The sequence below is a fragment of the Musca domestica genome, unplaced genomic scaffold, assembly GCF_030504385.1.
Source record: "Musca domestica strain aabys unplaced genomic scaffold, Musca_domestica.polishedcontigs.V.1.1 12, whole genome shotgun sequence".
Classification (NCBI taxonomy): Eukaryota; Metazoa; Arthropoda; class Insecta; order Diptera; family Muscidae; genus Musca; species Musca domestica.
This window is the reverse complement of record NW_026712155.1, coordinates 1,797,536-1,818,859: the sequence shown is the minus strand read 5'-3', so window position 1 is coordinate 1,818,859 and position 21,324 is coordinate 1,797,536. Positions and strand designations below refer to the sequence as shown.

The 21,324-nt window shown below is 37.5% G+C and overlaps 2 protein-coding genes across 5 annotated transcripts in view; one reads left to right on the top strand and one right to left on the bottom strand.

The window, feature by feature from the left end:
• The window catches only part of LOC101901274 (uncharacterized), a 105,146-nt gene that overhangs the window by 13,582 nt on the left and 70,240 nt on the right, over nt 1–21,324 (top strand). For 2 of the 4 annotated variants that reach the window (XR_009341463.1, XM_059118045.1), the window contains exons 2-5: nt 3,510–4,726; nt 6,307–6,547; nt 9,094–9,207; nt 12,391–12,837. Coding sequence is in view for 3 of the 4 variants with exons in the window: in XM_059118045.1 (XP_058974028.1) it covers nt 3,999–4,726; nt 6,307–6,547; nt 9,094–9,207; nt 12,391–12,837 (1,530 nt within the window). In the remaining variant the exon portion in view is untranslated. Of the gene's footprint in view, nt 1–1,384; nt 1,903–3,509; nt 4,727–6,306; nt 6,548–9,093; nt 9,208–12,390; nt 12,838–21,324 lie in introns of those variants that run through there. The other 2 variants (XM_059118046.1, XM_059118047.1) reach the window with 2 other exon arrangements.
• LOC105261666 (uncharacterized) lies at nt 6,580–9,084 on the bottom strand. The gene is made up of 2 exons (XM_020035892.2): nt 8,318–9,084; nt 6,580–8,256 (listed from the first exon to the last, which is right to left on the bottom strand). Exons 1-2 carry the CDS (start codon nt 8,587–8,589, stop codon nt 6,678–6,680), a joined length of 1,851 nt encoding a protein of 616 aa, XP_019891451.2. The 5' UTR covers nt 8,590–9,084; the 3' UTR covers nt 6,580–6,677.

Genomic DNA, 21,324 nt, shown 5'->3' with positions numbered 1-21,324 from the left:
ATTACACAAATAAGAAGGTGGTTCAGGTGGGTTGAACCTTTTATTCCCTCCACCAAACTTGAATAAAGGCCAAATCGGCTAACCTCAACATCTTTAAATATCTTCCAAAATTAGAGGATACAACTATGTGGGGTATTATTTTTTTTTTTTGCGAGGAGATAAACTATTTCCTGAGCCTTCACAGCTGATTTATTTAAGAATTGGTTCAAAATACCGAGATTCAAAAGTTATCGCTATATAGGGGTTATATCTAAACGTAGACCAAGGCATTTGATTTTTAATTTCAAACATCCTAGGAATAGTATTAATGTCTGTACCAAAATTCCAAGATTCTATCTTTAATATACCGTGTTTTACGTTTATCATAAATATATACACTTTAAGGAGTCTTCGAATAATACTTCGAAGTGTCGCAAACTAAATTTCAAATTTAATAAAATCTCCTACACAATGTGCAGGAATCGTAAAGAATTAATTTAATTTTTAAAGAGTTTAAAAATTAAATTTAATTTTTAATTATTTTTTCAATCTAGTCTAATGCTCAATATCTCGTGTCTAAAACACACCTTGACTTTGCATGCGTCTTCATCCTCATTCGTTTAAATTACGCCGTCTGTCTTATCCAATACCCCTATTTCATAAAAATAAACACAAATAGAAGAAGAAGAAAAAAAGAAAATTTCAGATCATGTCTGCAATGGCAACATGTAAAAATGAATTGTGAAATGATTTCATTTCTGGCTGACCTTGTGATTGAAAATGATAATTCACTTTGGTTGTATGATAGTGTGTGTGTGTGGGGCATTTTAGTAGCTATCAAAACAGTTCTCTTGTCATAAACTTTATGATATTTTTATAACTTGGCCAATGTGACATGATCATCACACGGCTGTATTTGTCTGTGTGTGTGTGTCTGATTAATCAAATACTACTCGTTCTAATGAGGCTATCAATCAATATCGTTTTCAGGCGTATGATAAATTAGATGCATCACTCATACGTCCCGTGGCTAATGGCATATCAATGAAGTCATTGAGAGTAATTAGAAACTTTAAAAGCTTTATTTGCAATGGATATTTGGGAGAGAGAGGTGGACTGCCTCCACCGCAAAACAATAAAGTCAGAAACCACAAAGTAGAATTCTCCCGGCTCTTATTGTTTTGCCGTTTCATTTTGTTTCGTTAACGCACCTCTGCTCTGTTGTCGTTTCCTTTAATTCTTTGTTTTGCCGCCCCTCAGTAAAGAATTGTTTGCTTCGTTCACTTCGCAAATTGCGCTGCATGCCAGCCAACTGGTTTTGTTTTTCATTTCATTTCAGTATAATTTGCGCGTTTTAAGCATTTACAGGCTTCACGGGCCGGTCTTTTAGTGAAAACAACAGCTGAGAAAAAATAATATTTTATTTCTCTTCCCAAAGAAACTCCTTGCAAAACAAACCATTCTCACATCTCAAAACAGTGCGTGTTTAGTGGTCATAAACCTGTAACGAAAAGGAAAAACATTTCCAAGTGCGATTTAATGATATGACACAAATTGACGTCATCGCTGAAACTATGAACACCAGAACAGTTATCCAACTAAGTAAAATCCGTAATTTGCCACAATGTTGTGGCCATTTCCAGACAATCAATGAATAAACAAATCCACCAAAACAAAAAAATTGATATCAAATCGATTCAATTGTTATTGTCTTTGTGATGGGGGAGGGCATTTTCTGGAAAATGTGAAAAGCAGGCAATGAATCTGAAATTTGTTTACACACTCGCTCGACCCAGGGGCGCCATTTGCATTGACCAATCAGTTGGCTGGGTAGGCCAGCAAAGCCATAACGGAGACCACAAAAAGTGCCGATACATCATCGACGATATGAAAGGTCATTGTACTGCCTGCCATTTGTGAAGGGTAAGTTGTGGTTGTTGTAAATAATGCGGAGAGAGATTCATGCTCGCTTGTCCACGTAAGAGCATAGTTCAATCATGTTATGCCATTTCTTAAGAAGATTAAAGCGCACAAATGTTATTTGCGTACATTTGTTTTTTGCGGGGCGATAGGGTTATACATTATGAACTTCAAATTTCGAATTTTAAGTTAGTCCGTTTGAAATTTTTGCTAAAATCGTCAAAATATCGAGTATCGAGAGATACAAATATATGGGACCTATACGAAGACGTCGACATATACAGGGTGAGATAAAAAAACTGCAACAAAGTCAAACGCAAAAATTTGTATCCGGAGATTTTGGTGGCCATTGTGCGCTGGAAATGAAGCTAGGAACCTCAGTTTGTAAACAATCTTGGGTGGCGCGTGTTGAGTGCGATGGTGCTGAGTCCTTTTGGAATGTCCAAGGTCTGCGGCAAAAGTGTTTGCGTGCCCAAGGCTTTAATACACCCTTCAGAATATTTTCGCTATTATATTCGGCATTTATTCTGACGCTACGGTCGATTAATACGGCATTTATTCTGACGCTACGGTCGATTAATACGAGCGGAGAGCGACCATCGGCTGATATGGTGGCCCACACCATTACCATTGCCGGCACTTGAGTTCAGGTGGCCAACCGAAGATGCACATTTTTCGCTGACCTCTTTGGCAAGTAAACACGATAATTTTGTTTTGTTTACAAACTGCAGGACCACGAATGTTTTCTCAGCGGAGAAAACCAAATTCGGTAGTTTACCACTTTCGGCCATGCGAAGTAACTCTTTAGTTCTTTTGAGTCTATTTTTTTTCTGTTGCGGTGTAAGTTCTTGCACTTTTTGGAATTTCAATGGCTTTACCCCGAGCTCATTTTTCAATATTTGCCGAATGAAATATTGCGATATGTTCAGCTCAGGAGCCATTTTTCGGCCACTGCGACGGGGATTTCGATCAAGTCTCTTCTCTACTTTTCGAACCATTTGCTGTTGCTGTTTTCTTCCGTCCACTTCCTTGACCTCGGGCTACGCCACCAGTATCACGGTAATGAGCGATGGTGCGAGACACAAAAGATTTATTCACAATTAAATGCTGGAGTGCTCTAATGATAGCCACTTGTGGTTTTTAAGCAAAATATAAAGAAATCACACTATCACGCTTGAATACCATCACGAATAATTTTTTTCTGGAAAATTCACACCAAAATGCTTTTGTACGCTTGTAAATAATACAATAAGCTGTCACTGGAAAAATGTTAACGGATGTCGGACTAGTGGCTTAGAAATTACAGCAGTCTGAAATTAGTTGCCGTTTTTTCATTTCACCCTGTGCAGACAACGAAATATTTATTCTATACCGTTTTCTATTTCAAAACAATGTTTTCATAAATAACATTTAAAAATTTACTTAAAACTCCGTACCCTCTTTTAAATATAAGTCTCCCGCCGACTGATTACAAGAGTTTTGTTTACAATTTGCTTGCATACTTTTAGGCTGTGCGCAATTTATTTCATACATTATTCCATAACAACAAACAACAGCACAAAAGGCAATTATTAAATTAAAATTTCTTTTTCCACCTTTTTCTTTTGCAGATAAACGCCACAAAGGAATCCCACGAAGTGCCATACGGAAGAAGAAATAAGAAACGTACACTATAAGAAGAACATTGGATAACTGCTACATTCACTCACTCACACACACACACATACACAGAACAACATTTGTTCGCTATTGCAAAATTATTAACCATTGACTGAGTGACTGACTTATTGACTCACAACAAAGAACGGGATTTTGGTTTGCCACAAGACGGTGCTTTCAAACATCTTTTTTACATTAAAGAAGATACATTAAAGAAAACACACAAAAGAAATCACAACAATTGCAGAATTGAAAATTGAAAAGCAAAGCTTTAGGAAAGCTTACAAGGAATTTGCAAATCCAGAAAGAGAGAGAACTTTGTTTGGAAACAAAACAAAAGAAGAAAAACGGTCGGACGAAACCGTTCAATGCTTTGAAAAACGAACTTCATACAACGTCCCAGGGCATTTGTATGAATTATCACACAGACTCAAGCAGCAATGGCAGATAAACTGAAAACGACCTCTAGCATATCGTCGAACACACAACAGGCTTCCGCTGCCCGGCCCAATAGCAGGGAAGCCGAACTGATGACCAAGCTGGCTGAGCACATCAGCGACAGCTATCGAATGGTCAAGCACAGACAGCAAAAGCTGTACGATCTAACGAATCAAATGAAACTGCAAGAACAGAACTCGGCCGCTGGTCGGTTGAGGGGCAAATTGTCATCCGATGAGGAAGAATGGCAGGAGGTGTACTCGCCGAAGAACAAGCTGAAACGCAAGAAGACCCTATCGGCCTCGTTGACATCGGTAACAGATTCTGTGAATCAGGAGAAACGAACTCGTATCGAGGGCATACAACTGAATTGTCGCGGTAAACTCATTTTGAAGGAGAACCAAAACATCAATTCGGAAAGTCAACATCAAAACCCAAAACAACAACAACAAACTCAAGTGCGTTCAGTTAACAGAGCGGAAAAGTCAGAGAAACTAAACGGCAAACCTCCTTTGCCACCCAAAAATGCCAGTCAGAGTGAGAGCACACCCAATGCCACCAACGCCAAGGGCCCAGGTGTTGCCCCACCTCCACCCAGACTCAAGCGTAAGCTTCAGGAGAATGTTCAAACCATACAAAAGTTAAATGCTCTCACCGAGCAATTGCGTTTGGAAATTAATGAACTGAAATCAAGTCTCACCACCGAGAGGGGAGCTGTACGAGTGCTGAGGTAAGTTTGTTGCTAATATTTTTTATACCCTCCACCATTTTATGGAGGGTATATTAACTTTGTCATTCCGTTTTTAACTCCTCGAAATACTCATGTCAGGCCCAAGTACTTGATCGACGCGGAATTCTAAGTCGATTTGGCGATGTCCATTCGTCTGTCTGTCTGTTGTAATCACGCTATCTTTCGAACGAATTGAGATAGAAGGCTACAATTTTGCACACATGTGTGTTTTGCAGGTTAAGTTCGTAAATGGACCATGTTGGTCGCCGTTTTCATATAGCCTCCTCCCAATATTCGGTATTTTGATGATTTTAGCGACACTTTTTACCGAAATCGTATCTAATTTTGTATTTGAAGTTCGTAATGGGCACTACAGCCTATGAAAGAAAAATACCTATGCAGACCCACGTCTTCGGTACCTGCCGATATTCTGTATTTTGATGATTTTAACGGCATTACTCACCGGAATTGTTTCAAATTCTGTATTCCTAAGGTCGGAATCGGTATTACCGGCTGTTTTTTTTTTTTTTACAATTTAATTTCCTTCAAAATGTGGAGGGTATTAAAAGTTCGGCCCGGCCTAACTTAGCTGTTTTTTACTTGTTTAGATTTACCAAATATAAAATGTTTTATAAGAAAATTCTAGTCGACGTTTTTAATTAACAAATTAATTTTCTTTTAAATTTCGGTGATCAACTGTCATCAATTCTCTCTTTCTCTCTCAGTTTGTTGTATACATAGATAAAATGTCACAATGACACACTAATAGTTATTTGTTTGGTCTTAGAATTGAAGCATAGATGGCGTTCTTCATAACAGATGAAAAGTGAGTAGTGTTAGGATGGGGTGACTGAACAAGTAGAGTTTTAACCACGAAGATGATATGCCAATATCAATTAAATTTGAACATTGTGCTGAAAAAGCTAATCGTGTTCACAGAATATGATTAGATTCAATTCACCCTCCAATAATCTGAATATTTTCCGAAATTGCTCAATTTTACAAAATCCGGTAACATATAGTCATAGACTAATAAATATATATACGAAGGAATCCTCTCACCGTTTATCATTGAAAAAATTCCAATCAGCAGACGTCGTCCCCATTGTTTAAAGCGTTTGAGTACAAACTTCTGACTTCTATCACTCAGGTTTAAAATATCAACCACTGTAAAATATTTAAGAACTGTAAAACAGCCTCCAACATTATGTCATCAGAAAATATTCAATTAAATTGCTTTCGAAGTCGAGTGAATCGATCACACACACCTGACCGCACAAAAACTGTTTTTGCGACATCTTTAAGCAACCGATATTGAAAGCTTTGGTCGTCTATATATCCATTAGTCTATGGCCTTTGAAGAATGGAAGAATAGTAGTGTTTGTATGCGGGTAATAGAATTGGTTTGAGTTTTGACTTATATCTATTTTCTTGGCATAGGTAGATGAAATTAAGGAACAGTTTATTATAGTATAATCCGAAAAAGTTTCATATTCCATTTAAAACATCCATTTAGTAACACATGTATTTATTTACAACATTTTTAACATTCATTTAACAACAATTTTCACCTCTTTTAGAGCTCAAAATGAAGCTGAAACTCGAAAGTGGAAAGCGGAGGTAAAGAAACTTCAGACTGTCGTAGAACATTTGAAGAAAACTGGCGCCCAAAAGAAATCAGAGTCCTCCTCAACCAACACAAATGCCGACAATTTGCCACAGGCCGCTGTAGGCGGCCTCGTTAACTATGAAATCCAAAGACTGACCAATGAAATTAATGCCTTAAAGGAAGCTAATAAAGCCCTGGAAGAAAAGAAAGTGGTAAGTAAAGCAAAATGAAATGAAGAAATGCGTTCAATGTTCTGTTCGATGTGCTTAGCTCGAGCGTTGCATGCATGTTATGCGCTTACCTTGTCCTCGCTTCCCTGTCCTCTGTCCAGCTGCATTTGCTTCAAAACGATATTCTTGCATTAATTAGCTCCCCCGCAAAACAAACGATGGCAATTACCAAACCCATGGCCCAAAAACAATAGACCGCCTGGAAATGGAATAACTGCAAAACCTCCGGTTCGCTGTCATCACTTCGCTGCAATTGGCCATTGCGACGGGATCTACGAAAGACGGCACTCATCATGCTGTCCCAGTAATGGAGATAGCCGTACTCTTGGGCATTGCGTATCAGTTTATTTATGTAGCCCAAATAGGGGGATCCATAGGGGACTATGTAGACGGCGTGGAACGGGACAATGCACTGAGCCATGGCATGGAAACAGGGTTTGCCATTCAGTGAATGTTTCCGCGAATTGGCTCGAAACACCGATATGTGATACTTCTGCAGATAGGCATAGGAGAGATTGTTGTGTTCGATTAGTTCATTGAAGAAGGCGTCGGGTAGGGGGATAATTTTCTGTCTCAACATCGACTCATAAGGGTTATTCAGATCCAGATAACGATTCAAGTGTTTTATGTGCCTCGGCAATGTTGCCAGGGGATATTTAGATTCCGCCAATTCTTGTAATGTGTTTACATCCGGCAAATATTCCCGATCCACCAGATAACTGGTCAAGTTGCCCTTGAATGCAGCCGATATGAGGAGACCGTAGACAAGCCAAACATAAAAGAAGAGACGGGCCGACATTCTGGATCTTTGCAATCGGGCACGTGGTGTTGAAATTATGCAGGATAACAGGTCCAACAACAGTTTATCTCCCGCAAAGATGTTGCGATAGATAAGTGAGCAGAATATGTAGGCCATGGCCAAGCTGACGGATATCAAAATCCAGACACTGATGCTGAACGAACGAAACAAATTCCAAAATGACGAGGCTATCTTGGCCTTGGGTATCAAAACACACAGATCGTCACGATTCAAAACAATCGTGGACTCGACTCGACCATAAAATGATTCCATCGAGAGGAAACGGATATTGGTGGCCATATCGTCCAACTCATCAAAAGTCTCCTTGAAACACAGATCCTGACTAACGGAATCATTGCCATAAGTGCGAATACGTCTCACCAGTGGAGTGGCATTCAGACGTTCTACCAAGAACGAAGACATTAGACCATCGGTGCCCAAAATGTTGCCACTACTCTCGAATATAGTTCGAATGTTGTCCTGATAGAGGCAAATCTGTAGAGGATTTCCTCTCATGTTCAGAATGTCCTTGGGATATAGCTCATCCAGATTATAGGTGTCCGGTCCAAGAGCAATACGATGCCTCAAAATTTTGGCAAATGGATCATAACGATAAAGCTCAATGTAGCCCTGCTTGGGGTCTGTAAAAACCACAACAACATTCAAAATCCACATTTTCCAGAAGTTCTTGAATGTTGAGAGCAGCCACTTTTCCGTCACATTGTGGGCATCCTGAATCAAAAGCATTATATAAGTCAAGTGCTTGGCAGCTGATTTCTTGCGTATTATGCTGAGGTCCAAGGTCTGGTCTATGTCCCTTAGGATGATCACCAAATGCAGGAGGATGCCATCGTCGGAGATTGTCTTCAAATGGGAATTTTGTTGGTCATTTCTGGGAAAAGGAAAGAAAATGAAGAAATTGAAGCAACTTAAAAATTAAGAAAATCGCCTACCTCAGTGCCACAAAGGATATGCCACAACGATTCAAATCCCTCAATATCTGCCCGGAGTACCTTAGAGATATATCGGTTTCATAGTAGACATGAACTACTTTCAGATGAGATTTACAAAACACTTCGCCCACAAACTCGATGAGATGAGAACGTTTTGGGTCCATCCAGGAGCTATTGAATGCCATCGAATAAAAATTTAGACTTTTGTGCTGCTGCAACTCCGACGTGGAACTACCAATTACCAGGCCGAATAACCACAAAGCCAGCCACATTGTCGACAACTAACTGAATGACTGACCTGGGGAAGAATCCCAAGTGCTTTTATACACATTTCGTTCTTCAGCAAATTCCTTTTTGTTGCATTCGACTCGCCATCGGAAATCCTTATCTAATGACCAAATGTCATTCACTACCTTATCTGGGCCGAATCATCTTTTCAATTTATTTAATGCATGAATTTCTCTGGCAAAAAAAGAAATGAAACCTAAAATCGAAGGGGTGATGCCCAGTGTTTTATTGTTGCTTTTTGAGTGAGGAGCTCGGAAACGCCTCTTTCTAATTCCGAATTAAAGTCAAAATTTGCATTGTGTCGTCCTTACTAACATTGTTTGCATGCCCATAAACGCCTTCTCGTTCTGTTTGATTTTGTGATAGCTGTGAATGTCCGTTCGTCACTTGCCTTCGTTTTGAGTATTCAGTTGTAATCTCTAACAAGGATATTCAATATTCCCTCCTGTTGGGGGAATGCCATTCCGGTTCCGATTCTCTTTTTGCAGATTAATTGCGACGCTGATAGACGAAAAGCAGCTGATATACGCGAATTAAAAGATTCTTATGAAATCCGATTGACTCAAATACAAAAATCTGCCAAAAATGAAATATCACGATTGGTAAGTTGTTGTAGCTGTTGTCGTTTGAACTGTTTCTGAATGCAGAAAACAAAAGAAAAAAATTATTTTTGTTGAGAATTTTTTTAAAATTTATGTAAATATTCAAATTTTGTGAAAACCTTTATTTATAAATAATTTAGATACTAAGTTTTGTTGTGGCTTTAGGGGGAGCTGGTGGAAGTGTGATTGATTTTTAGATTAGTTTGGGTCTAAAGGGAGAGTCCCAGTTTAACATTTCCAAGTGTTAGAAATACTTGGGTCGACGTGACGATTAATTTTCAATTATACAATCCAAATAAAAACTGGTGGTGGCAAGCATGCTTGGATACCTTTTGGCCTAATACTTTGACGGCGAATTCGAAAAGTAGTATTGTAGCCTTTTCAATTGAAAAATTAGATTAAGGCTTTCAAAATGCAAAATGCCGCTCTATGAAGTCCAGCATGGTCCGCAGGCTCGGATTTCGGGGCCCCTCCGATATGGTTAGTTATCCGTTGTTTAAGTTGTAAATTTAAAGTTAATTGGTTGCCCCCTAAAATGGGTTTGAACTTCGCTGATAGACCACCCCAAAATCCGATCCTGAATTGAGCTCTCTCTGAGAGGATGAGTTTGAGCTATTGCCTTTCAAAGCATTAATTTACAGCCACATGGGCTGAAAATTCGGTTCGGACAGTACCGCTACACAGGGTGAGATAAAAAAACTGCAAACGCCATAATTTTTAATTTTTTTTTTCATTTTATTGAATGAAAGCAAAAAATGTTGGATGTTTAGATTTGTTCGAATTGGTCACCTTTGGCACGAACTATGGCCTTCAAACAGCCAATGAAACCGTCACACGCTGTCCGAATGTTGCTCTGCGGTATTTTGGCCCATTCCCGGCGAAACGCTTGCTTGAGGTGATCGATTCTTTTGGTATTTCTTAGTGCCAACTTTGCTTTCCAAAATACTCCAGACACAATAGTCCAACGGATTGGTATCTGGAGATTTTGGTGGCCATTGTGTGCCAGAAATGAAGTGAGAACCTCATTTTGCAACCATTCTTGGGTGGCTTTAAAACACCCTCCAGAATATTTTCGTGATAATATTCGACATTTATTCTGATGCCACGGTCGATAAATACGTGCGGAGAGCGACCATCGGCTGTTATGGCGGCCCACACCATCACCATGCCCGGTGCTTGAGTTCTGGTGGCCAAGCAACTCTTTAGCTCTTTTGATTCTATTTTCTTTCTGTGCGGTGTAAGTTCTTGCACTTCTTGGAATTTCAATGGCTTTAACACGAGCTCATTTTTCGAGCTCATTTTTCAATATTTGCCAAATGGAATATTGCGATATGTTTAGCTCACGAGCCATTTTTCGGCCACTGCGGCGCGGGTTTCGATCAAGTCGCTTTTGTTACTTTTCGAACCATTTCTGCTGATGTTGATGTTTTCTTCCGTCCACTTCCTTGACGTTGGGCTACGCTATTAGTATCACGGTAACGAGCGATGGTACGGGACACAAAAGATTTATTCACATTTAAGTGCTGGAGTGCCCTAACGATAGCCACTTGTGGTTTTCCAGCCAAATATAAGGAAATCACACTATCACGCTTAAATTCCATCACGAATAACTTTTTTTCTGGAAAATTCGGACCAAAATGCTTTTGTACGCTTATAAACAATTTAATGAGCTGTCACTGGAATAATTTTAGCTGTTGTCGGACGAGTGGCTTGGAAATGACAGCAGTTTGAAGTTGGTTGCAGTTTTTCATCTCACCCCGCATACCATCTCCAACTACCAAATTTAATATCATTTAGTACTTTTCGTGATTTTCTTGGTACGTATTTCCAAATTCATCTCCATGTATCAACTCGATTTCATAAAAAAATATTCAAATGCCGAATATTAGGTTTTCAACTCTACTTTTTCCAAAATTTAGTACGATTTAATACTTTACGTACTTGAAAATCCGCCATTACATATCAACCACATCGCAACAAAATTGATTCTAAACATACAACAAATACTTTTTTCTACTTATTTGTCGAATTTAAGTGTTCAATGGTGGTCATGACATAACCTTGTAAATATAATGGGTTAGCCAAAAAATGGTTGAGAAACTCATTAATTGGTAATGAAAATGTTTGTTGGGAGAATTTTATGCCGGCCAGAAATAAATGTTTTTTCAGGAATGTCCTACGAACATTTCCAATTCGAATCTTGAAACAAATTCTTTTCTGAGTCATTGAACCTAAAATACAAAATTATTGCATTTTTTTATTTATGATTTAAAATTCTCTCGTCCTGTTACACCTTCGTATTATTAACAAAACCCTGCAATTTTAGACTCATTGATGTCTGGCCGTTTTTTGCGACTCCGCTTGAATAGCCTAGCCTCGGGGCTTCAACAAATTAGAGTTCATTCATATTTTGGTCAGACGACGGATTGAAGCAGACAGTTTGGATTTTATGGACAATGCTTATTTGCACAAGCAGATACGGATGTGTGTGTGTGGAGGCCAGCTTAGCCTTTGCGACTTGTGGCAGAATGTCTGCTTACACACAACGTGTCCACATGAATGAGTCAGTCAGACAGACAGACGCAATGGCAAACATTTAGGATAAATCGAATCAAAATATTTTCTCACGTCTTTTTTTACGACCTCGCTTTGTTCGCGGGATAGATGCATGGGGCGATTGGTAGGAGTTTTTGCTGCGGTTGTCCTAAGCTAACGCATAATTTGAACTGACCACATGTGTTTTTTTGTTTGGTTTTTGCTCAGTTGTTGCATATTTAGCAACATTGTTCGACAAATTGCGTAAACTTTGGTCGAAAAGGATTGGACCTCCAGACCACAATATTACAACCGCAATATTACAATATTAATATTGCCGAAGTGTGGGAATTGTTTAAAGTATTGGATTTACACATTCAATTTTATAATGAAGAAGATGTGTGTGTTTTTTTAAGATTAATCAAGATAATTTTGAAAATTTACAATTGAATAAATAATAAGAAAGAATGAATAAATAAAGAATAAAATAAATGAATTTTCAAAAAATTAAAGATTGTAAGCCAAGAAATATTCCCTTCAAAATTAAATTTATATTTTATTTGATCTAATTGTAATTATATTTTTCATCCCAATTGTTTTATCTTTTCACCATTTTCTTTTATTCCTTTCTTTTGTTTTTCCCTATAGCTAGAGGAAATAAAAACCAAAGAACGCAACATTGGGCAACTGAAAAAGGATTTACAGACATTACAAAACTCAAAGAGTTTTACCAGCAGAAATGCAACGACAAATAAAACAAATACTTCAACGAATAAAACGACGACGCTTAATTTAGATAAAAAACCAAAGATTAGTACTAACAATAATGGCAACAACAACCATAACAACAATGTTAATAATAACAATGCAACTACTTCAAACAACAATAATAATAACAATACCAAGCAGATGCTGCCATCTAGCGGTGTTTGTTGCAACTGCAAACAACAGTTGCAGCCGCAACAGCCGGAATACCCCGATGCAACAGCGTCGAACGAGGTTGCATCAAACATCCCCCGCACACCTGTTAGAAAGGAATGCAACGTGGAAACAGAAGAGAAGGAAACCCAAACAGAGTTGGAGAACTCAGATGAGGTGAGTTCACAAGTTTTGTTTTCAATTTTTTGGGGGGATTTTTTTCTTTTAAGTTAATGCGACGGGTTTTAGAATTAAGCTATTTGTACGTAAAATATGAAAGCAATACATTTTATAAAAAATAGGTTGTGGAAGAACATAGTCATTGATTATTTCAATTCTGATATTCTAGTTTAATGTGAGCGTTATAAAATCGAAATTAAATTAGAAATGTTGTAAATGTGACTGGAATTTGAAACGTTTATTGTCTTATCTCAATAATGTTGAAAAAAATACCAAGGCGTATATCCAAACATTTGCAGACATATTTGTATATACTAAAAATTTGTATTTATGCTAAAAATTCGCATGCATTCACTTGGAGTCTAAATCATTGAATTCGGAGGAGTTTGATTCTTATATTAATCGTAACCAACTGCTTCTTACAGATTACAGATCAATATTATGGTTTACATAACCAGTATCGGCTTTGAAATGTCGTGAATGCTAAAAAAATTGAAGCATTCTATCCCTGAATAGGGTATGTTTTAACGATCTCTACTGACATTGAACCTAAAATACAAAAAACTTCAGCAGTATTCTAAACAGTGTGTACCCCCAGCCTTAACTCATGATTATTCAAACTATTGACTCTTTAGGGGGGAAGTTACGAAGCAGTTGGCCTATATTGACTAATCCGTATCTAACCTAAGACTGATAGAAATATTACAACGTGACAGATTTGGACTATCGCCTACTTCCTGTACTTTATATAAGGTATGTGCAAATTTTTGGAAAATGATAATAGATATAGCGGAGCGAAGTATTCCGTTTTCATATTTCATCTAATACAGCTAAGAATATTGTTACGCGCAAAATTTGAAGGAAATCTAACATTTATATCTATTTTTATGCGAAACCAAAAATTCCGACATATTCATATTAGATTTCTGGTTAAGATAAATATTTAGATATAGCAAGTTGTAAAGAATCACCGACTTGTTTCACAAGTTATGACAGAAAAAAGTATTGGAAATTGTGACCCTTTGTAGGGGAGGTACCAGAAGGAGTGGACCGATATAGCCCATCTTCACACCAGACCTTGGGCTAATAACAATATTGTGTAATTTGAAGAGAACTGGATGCTTATTTCGGATTTTATGATCGTTTTGGTTATTCAAAATTTTAACACTTTGTGGATGAGGGACCAGAAAGAATGGCCCGATCTCTTCCAATTTTTAAAAAGTCTTGTTTTGATGGAAATATTGAGATTTGCCAAGTCTGAATGGAATCGAATGTTAACTTCGTGCTTTATGAGCCTCATTAATATTGCAAATTTTGACCCTTTGTAGTATAGGAACCAGAAGGAATATTCCGATCTCTACCATCTTTATAACAGATCTTGTGTTGATGGAAATATTGAGATGTGCTAAGTCTGAATGGAATCGGACGTTAACTTCGTACTTTATGAGCTTCATGAATATTCAAAATTTTGACCCTTTATGGTATAGGAACCAGAAGGAATATTCCGATCTCTACCATATTTGTGTAATTTGAAGACAATCTTACATCACATTTTATAAGAGTTATAAATTATTTTCTTTGAAAATGTTGACATTTTGGGGGGGAGGTAGCAGAAGGAGTTGACCGATATTGCCCATCTCCGAACTCGATCTAAGTTTGACAATAATATTACGATGTAAATCATAAATTTGGATCAAATCGGATACCCCCTTCGAGAGTTATCGTGTGCACCAGCCAGACAGACGAACGGACATCGCTAGATCGACTACAAATGTCATGAAACGGATTTGGTCCAAAGAGTCTTAGGGTCTAAAGCCTTTATTTCGATGAGGCACGTTTTGGCCGCATCAAATGATATATACTCTCTGCACCCATATGGCGGAGGGTATAAAAAAATAGAAAACAAAAATTGTCGACCAATTTTGTGTGGAAACAAACGATAAATGTAGGAAGGGTATCATTCCCATACCAAAACTCACCACAAAACAAATACCTGTGCATGTTCGTCGTCAAACACTCACAAAAGCCGGTTTTCAACCACAACATCATACCCAAGACATTACCGTTGTTGATGCTTCGAACGACAACGACAACAACAAACGCAAACAAATTTCACACTCTCCCTCCCATTCGCTGCCGAATGCTGCCAAGTCGCTGTACTCTTTCAGTTGGTTGCATTGTTTGTTTACCTTGCCGTTGGATTCCAGCGATTCAGTTGTGTTTGAGAATTTGAGCCGAGTTTATGTGAATGCGGGTCGTCGTCAGGTGCGCATGCGTGAGACGCGAACATTTTTATCGACAAATAAATGCTAATGAATCTTCAAATCAAGCAGAAAAAAAGTGAAAATTGATTGTTCAATTATGGCAAATTAAAAAAAAGAAAATAATAAAAAATATGCACACATGGCATTTAAACAAAATTGCAGCAAATTAACAACATTCAAGCGCTGTCATAAAAATAGAAAATAATAAAGAGAAGAGTATTGCCATCGAATTCTTCCAAAAAGGAAATGCAAAACCATTTGTGAAACGCTTTATTTGTTTGTTATTATTTATGGGCCAATGTTGTGATGGTCCCCGTTGGTCGGTTGGCCTTTAAAACAACTCAACACCAAGACCTATTAAATGGCATGAAAACAAAATTAAAAAAAGAAAATAATAAAAATAAAAATAAAACAAAACGGCAAAACCCCATAACCAAAAGAACCAATGTCTCCATGTTTTTGCCTTATCGCGTTTTCTGTTTTGGTTGGCGAATAAATTGAATTGAATAAATTGCAAAACGTCAAAAAAACGAAAAGAAAAAAAGATTCTCGTAGTGCGTTAAAAGAAACATTTGTGAAATTCAATACCAGTACGACAAGTTATTTGAGTAAATCATATTGAAAAGGCGGTAATAAGATATTCAAAATACCAACAAACACAAAAAAAAACACAAACAACAACAACAAACAAGTGCATTTTTACCCCTCAAAAAGAATAAGGTTTCCGTTGAGCCTTCAAATCATTTACTTGGTGCATTAATCACAAATCATTGGGACTATACACCTGCATACACCCAAACTAACAGAAAAAAGGTCAATTTTAAGGGAAGAAGAGAGCGGAAGAGAGATATTGGGGAGAGATAAAACCCAAATAAACAAATGTGTACGTCAACTCAATGTTTATCTTTCCTTTAAGGAGCCAAGTAAATGCCACTCGATCGTCTTAATGTTGAGTAATTTGAGAGGTTCCTTTTTGTTTGTGTGTGTGTGTGAGAGATGTGTCTGGAATTTCAATCATCATTGAATTCCTGTTTTCGGGACTCAATATTGTTGTGTCGATGTTTGTCTTTGCGAAGCCTTTGGCCGTTTGTGATGCCACTTTAAATTGTTTCACATGGCTGCTCGCCAGCCTGCCAGCTCCAGCCTGTTTGTCTGTAATGTCATACTTTTACATGCGGTTTCCATCACTGACTGGCTTCCCAATCATGGGTCGTCATCATCACCATGGCCATTCCTTGCCATGGGGGACACATCGTCATCGTCAACATCTTAATGACAGAGGATTTATGTTTTCCTGTTTATGTTGTGGAGGCACCTGCAGGTTTCAAGAGTGAGAGAGAGAGAGAGGCAAAAGGTTTTGGGTAAACATTTCATTTAACTCAGCAGCTGAAAGGTTCTTTCTGCTAAAACATTTAATCTTATTGTAATGGCATATGTATTTATAAGCGGAAACTATTACCCCACCTATGTTTGGAGATCAGGGATCGTTTGTGTGAAGATTTGTTAGTTTTTTTGACCGCCGAAAAGTTGTGGACTTCTTAGGCCTGCATATTATGTTTAAAAGGGGAAAATCCGTGACCAAAGGTTTAAATATTTTTATGCCTCCTAGGGTGAGTCCCGAATTGTTTGATAAGGGAAGGGAAGAGTATTTGCAATTTTAGAAGATAAGAGTTGGTGTAAATCCAAGGTAAATAAACTATAATGGGTACAGTAGCCATTTTGGTAATGAACAATTGACAAATATGACTTTTAAGCACCTCCATCTCTCATACGGCTTAGGGAAAAATAGGTCCTACATGGCCAAAATCCTTTTGTCAAACTCTTTGGCCATTCCAGTTCAAAATTCCTGTAAAAAAACTTACCACAAATCGGTATTTTGAATTCTGAATGAATATGGTATTTCCGAATGAAAAACAATCCAAAATCTCCAAGATTTGATATAGCTTCCACCATATAACGGCACCGCTCTGTTAAAGTATTTTATATGAATTGTCCATAATTCCCCATGGACTTGGCTTTAACTTCACATTTGGGGTTCTCAGTGATAAAATCAGCTTCCTGTGAAATTTTTCGAATTTGGTCCATGTTTTGATATATAGCCCGATTAAAGGTATCTGGGCGTTTTAGTCATATTTTTTAACGGAATTGACAAATTGTGTTCAAAGAGGTATGACACCATTGTCGCAAAGAACATCTCTTAAAGATCTACATTTAAGTACATCCCCATGTCGTCAGATATTCTGTATTTTGAAGTCATTAAACGCAATTTACATCCGAAATGTCTGAAATTCGGTTTCTAGAGTTTTGAAAAACTCCTTGTAAAAATTAATAATTAAGGGTCCAGTCTTCAGTATAGTTCCACTATATTGGCCCATATTCGAAGGTATTTGTAGTTTTAATGGAACTTGCTCGAATCGAAATCGGACTCACTACTTGGCAAAGAGTAAAATAGTTGAGTTTATGTTCCAACATTTTAAAGAATTGCCCATTGATTGTTTACATTACCTTGGCGCATGTGGCTTCTCAATTTTTGCTGGCGTCATTTCTCTTGCGAAGATCCCAGTACAGGAATAGAGAATCATTTTAAACTAGTGATTATTTTTCCAATCCAACTCTTAATACATTTTTCTCTCCAAATTGTTTGATTTATTACTTTGCCATTCGTTTCATGAATTGGCATCACAAATAAAAAAAAACAGACATTTCAATTCCACAGCAAATTAACAAAGCGTCTAATGAATAATCGTTACGGCCAATTGAAATGTGTAAAGAATGAATCAAATCTTGAAGATCGCAAAAAAAGCAAATATTTCCAGCATTCTACGTCTGGGAAGTGATTCATTCATTTATTGATAAAAAAGAAAACAAATACCGGTCATATTTGGCATGGTGCTGAGATTTTGTCTCACAGCGGTCCTATGACCTATTCAAAAACTTGGCATTTGTTGTTGGGTACCAAAGTGTTAATGCGCTTTGTTGCTTTTTGGCACATGCCGGTCGTGTTTTATTTTAACCAATTCCCACAATCTAAAATTTAGCTTGAAAGTGAATATCAATGCAGATTCGTTTGCTAAGCAGAATTATTTCGAAACCTAAGTGAGAATCAGAGAACACAACAAGTCATGCTTGAAGTATGACCACATTTATGCCGATGTTAAAGATATCCATTTCATAGCCTAGACTAAAGTTGTAACAACAAAAAGCCCTGCGTATCTGAGCTATGCGTGAATGAATGCTTGGCCAGATTGCCGGCACTTGATGCGGGCCACATAACAGATCTTTGACAGCTCTCGTTCGTTCGTTCGCTTGCCCGCTCATCATCAGACGTATCAAATGATGCGATGTGAGATTTTGAAATTTGCCACACAGAAGTGGCCGAGCAAACCAAAAATTGAGCTCATTCCCACTGACACAGTGAACCTGGTCCAGGCATTTCTTTTTCGTCGTTGTTGTTAATTTTCCTACTTTTTTGCGAAAAAAGACAACGGAAAAAGCAGTGATTAGGTAATGCGCTATAATGTGAGGCTTGGATGATGTGAGTATGGACTACCACCGAGACCACTAAGCTCTTGTAAACAAAATGCTATTAACATAGATACACATGACGATGATGGCGACGACGAAGAAGAAACAAATCTGCAACTCTATTTGCCTCCACTTCTTGGGCTACTGTAAACGCCAGCCCTGCTTGAATTGTGGTGACCGTATATACATACCACATATGTATGTACATTTGACTATGTCACTACACAGGTATTGAATTTTCTTTTCGCAAAATTCATATATGTGGAGCGGGGAGGGGCCCCTGTCTGAAAAAAAAAAACACAAAAATACTGACTGTCTGTCCGTCCGTCAGTCACTGGCCAATCGCCCGATTGAGGTCAGTGAAAAGTGTTTAGTCGGTAGGAAAAGCCCAGCCGACACCGAGAGTATTGGTTTTTGTTGCCGTAGCCGTTGTTGTTGGTGTTGAATGTTTGCTTGAATTGAAATAAAACGAAAAACGTTTTTCTTTTGTTTTATGTTGTTGGCTTCCCCCCTTTTAATTAAGTTTTGGCCAAAACGAAAGATTTGCTCGTTTAGCAAAACATTTAAAGTGCTAACTAATTTGCTTTAGCCAGAGATGGGAGTGTAAGAGGCCTCTTGCAACAAAAACGTACACAGACATCAATTCTTTTGTATGTGTACACTCTTTTCCCCTCAAAAAAACTTCGACGGATAAATTGGCAGGAAAATGTGGTTAGGGGCTTAAATATGCCGAATATTCGGTGTAAATGTTATATGAAGGCGATACCGAAAAGTGAGGCTAGATTTGCAGTTTCTTGCTACTTGCTCCTCTCTATGAATCAAATACAAAATTATAGGCCTTTCGGAATGAAATTCAATTAAAAAAGAGGCACTGGTATATAGGGGTTATACCGAAAAGTGGATTTAAGGAGGTTTTCTACTATACCCTCTAAGGATTCCTACCTTGTTAAATTACAAGCATTGTAGTAATAAAACACGACTTTAACCTTCATGGACCCGTTTTCGTTATATGTAAAATACATTGAAAAATGGACCTTCACTTCCTTGTTTTTCAAGAAGATCCGACCTAAAAATATACGTCATATGTAAAGAATCAAAAACTCAATGTCAAAAATTTTATTAAAAACTTCCAAATACATACGGTGCGGTCATATGGATCAAAAAGTCAAACTGTTCGCAATTATACCGAATATCTTACATTGATACGTATCTACTATGGAGACTATGTAAAAACGTGGACCAATATAGACAATCTTTCGAACTTGACCTGCCTATGGAACAAAAATATATACTTTTTGCCTTATATCTTACTTAGTTCGAAAGATTGCGTGAGGGAAACCGACAAAACTAATTTTACGCTGAACAAATATCTATACTTTTTGGGGTCTAAGTTGAGTATTACAAACTCTGCGTTTCGCGACTCCCATAGGTCATTGTAGAACACACTAGAACCGAATGGCTGCAGTTACGATTTTTTCGGGATATTTACACCTTCCTGAGGGCATTCAATTTTTGTATTCGAACCACACAATTCACACAAACAACATCGCTTTTCCATATTTTCATATATTTTACTCCCGCTAACCCGAATTCAGAATTTCCGAGTCGAAAACAAACAAACAAAGTTGTGATTTCCCATCTCTGCCCTGTCTCTTATTACAAAATATGTAAACAGAGCAAATATACACTCCCATAATAACCAAGAAAGCCGTGTTTACCTCTCTCACTCTCTCGCACATACACACACATTTGCTCTTCTTCCCTTCCCTACTTTCATTGAAATGGAGAAGCTGTAAAAGTGCACTTGTCACAATTCAAAGAACACAAGACCAAAAAAAAAAAAACAGAAAAATCAAAAACAAACATAAAATACAAATGTGTTATTCTCATCACCCCTCCTCCTTCTTTTTCGGTCTTTGTCCCCGCTTTAGCAGTTTAACACTTCGAAACATTTTCCAAAAAAAAAAAAAAAACGAAATAACAAAAACACTCTCTAAACCAGAAAACCAAACATCAATCCCAACGTTGTTAAACATCCGACTTCAAAACGTCAGAAGAAGGCCGGGTTAATAAAAACAAAATTCGTCACAAATTACCAGGAAACGAACGCCTTCGAGTCAGTCGGTCTGGACAATCAGACCTCTGTTGATTGAAAGAATATTAACCGAAATGAAGAAGAAGAGTGACAAAAAGTAAATAATAAAATCCAAAAAGAGAGATAACAACAAAGTGCAGTGAAAAGTAAACAATGCAGCCATTGCTGGAAAAATAATTGAAAATCATAATTATTGAGCGTAAGATTGAAACAACAGCCAAAGTATTCCAGAAAGCGACGGTCATCCTTGGTAAGGATGTCCATTAATCGATATTGGCAATCATGTATTTACAAATGGATTTTCATGAGACCACAACAACAAATGAAATAAAGGTAGGTCAAGCAGTGAAGGGAGGATTGATTGGTTTTTCAAAAAAACAAAAAAAAAAAAAAAATAATAAAAATAAATAAATAAATAAATAAATAAATAAAATAAATAAATAATAACAATACATAAATAAATTTGTAGGAAACTATTTATAATGGTGAGGTCGAACATTTCGTTAAGGCTTTACATTTTTATGAAGAAAATATTGATTTTGGAATATTGTGGAAGTCTAGCTCAGGCTTTATAAAGTTTTTCGGCATTTTACCAGTAAT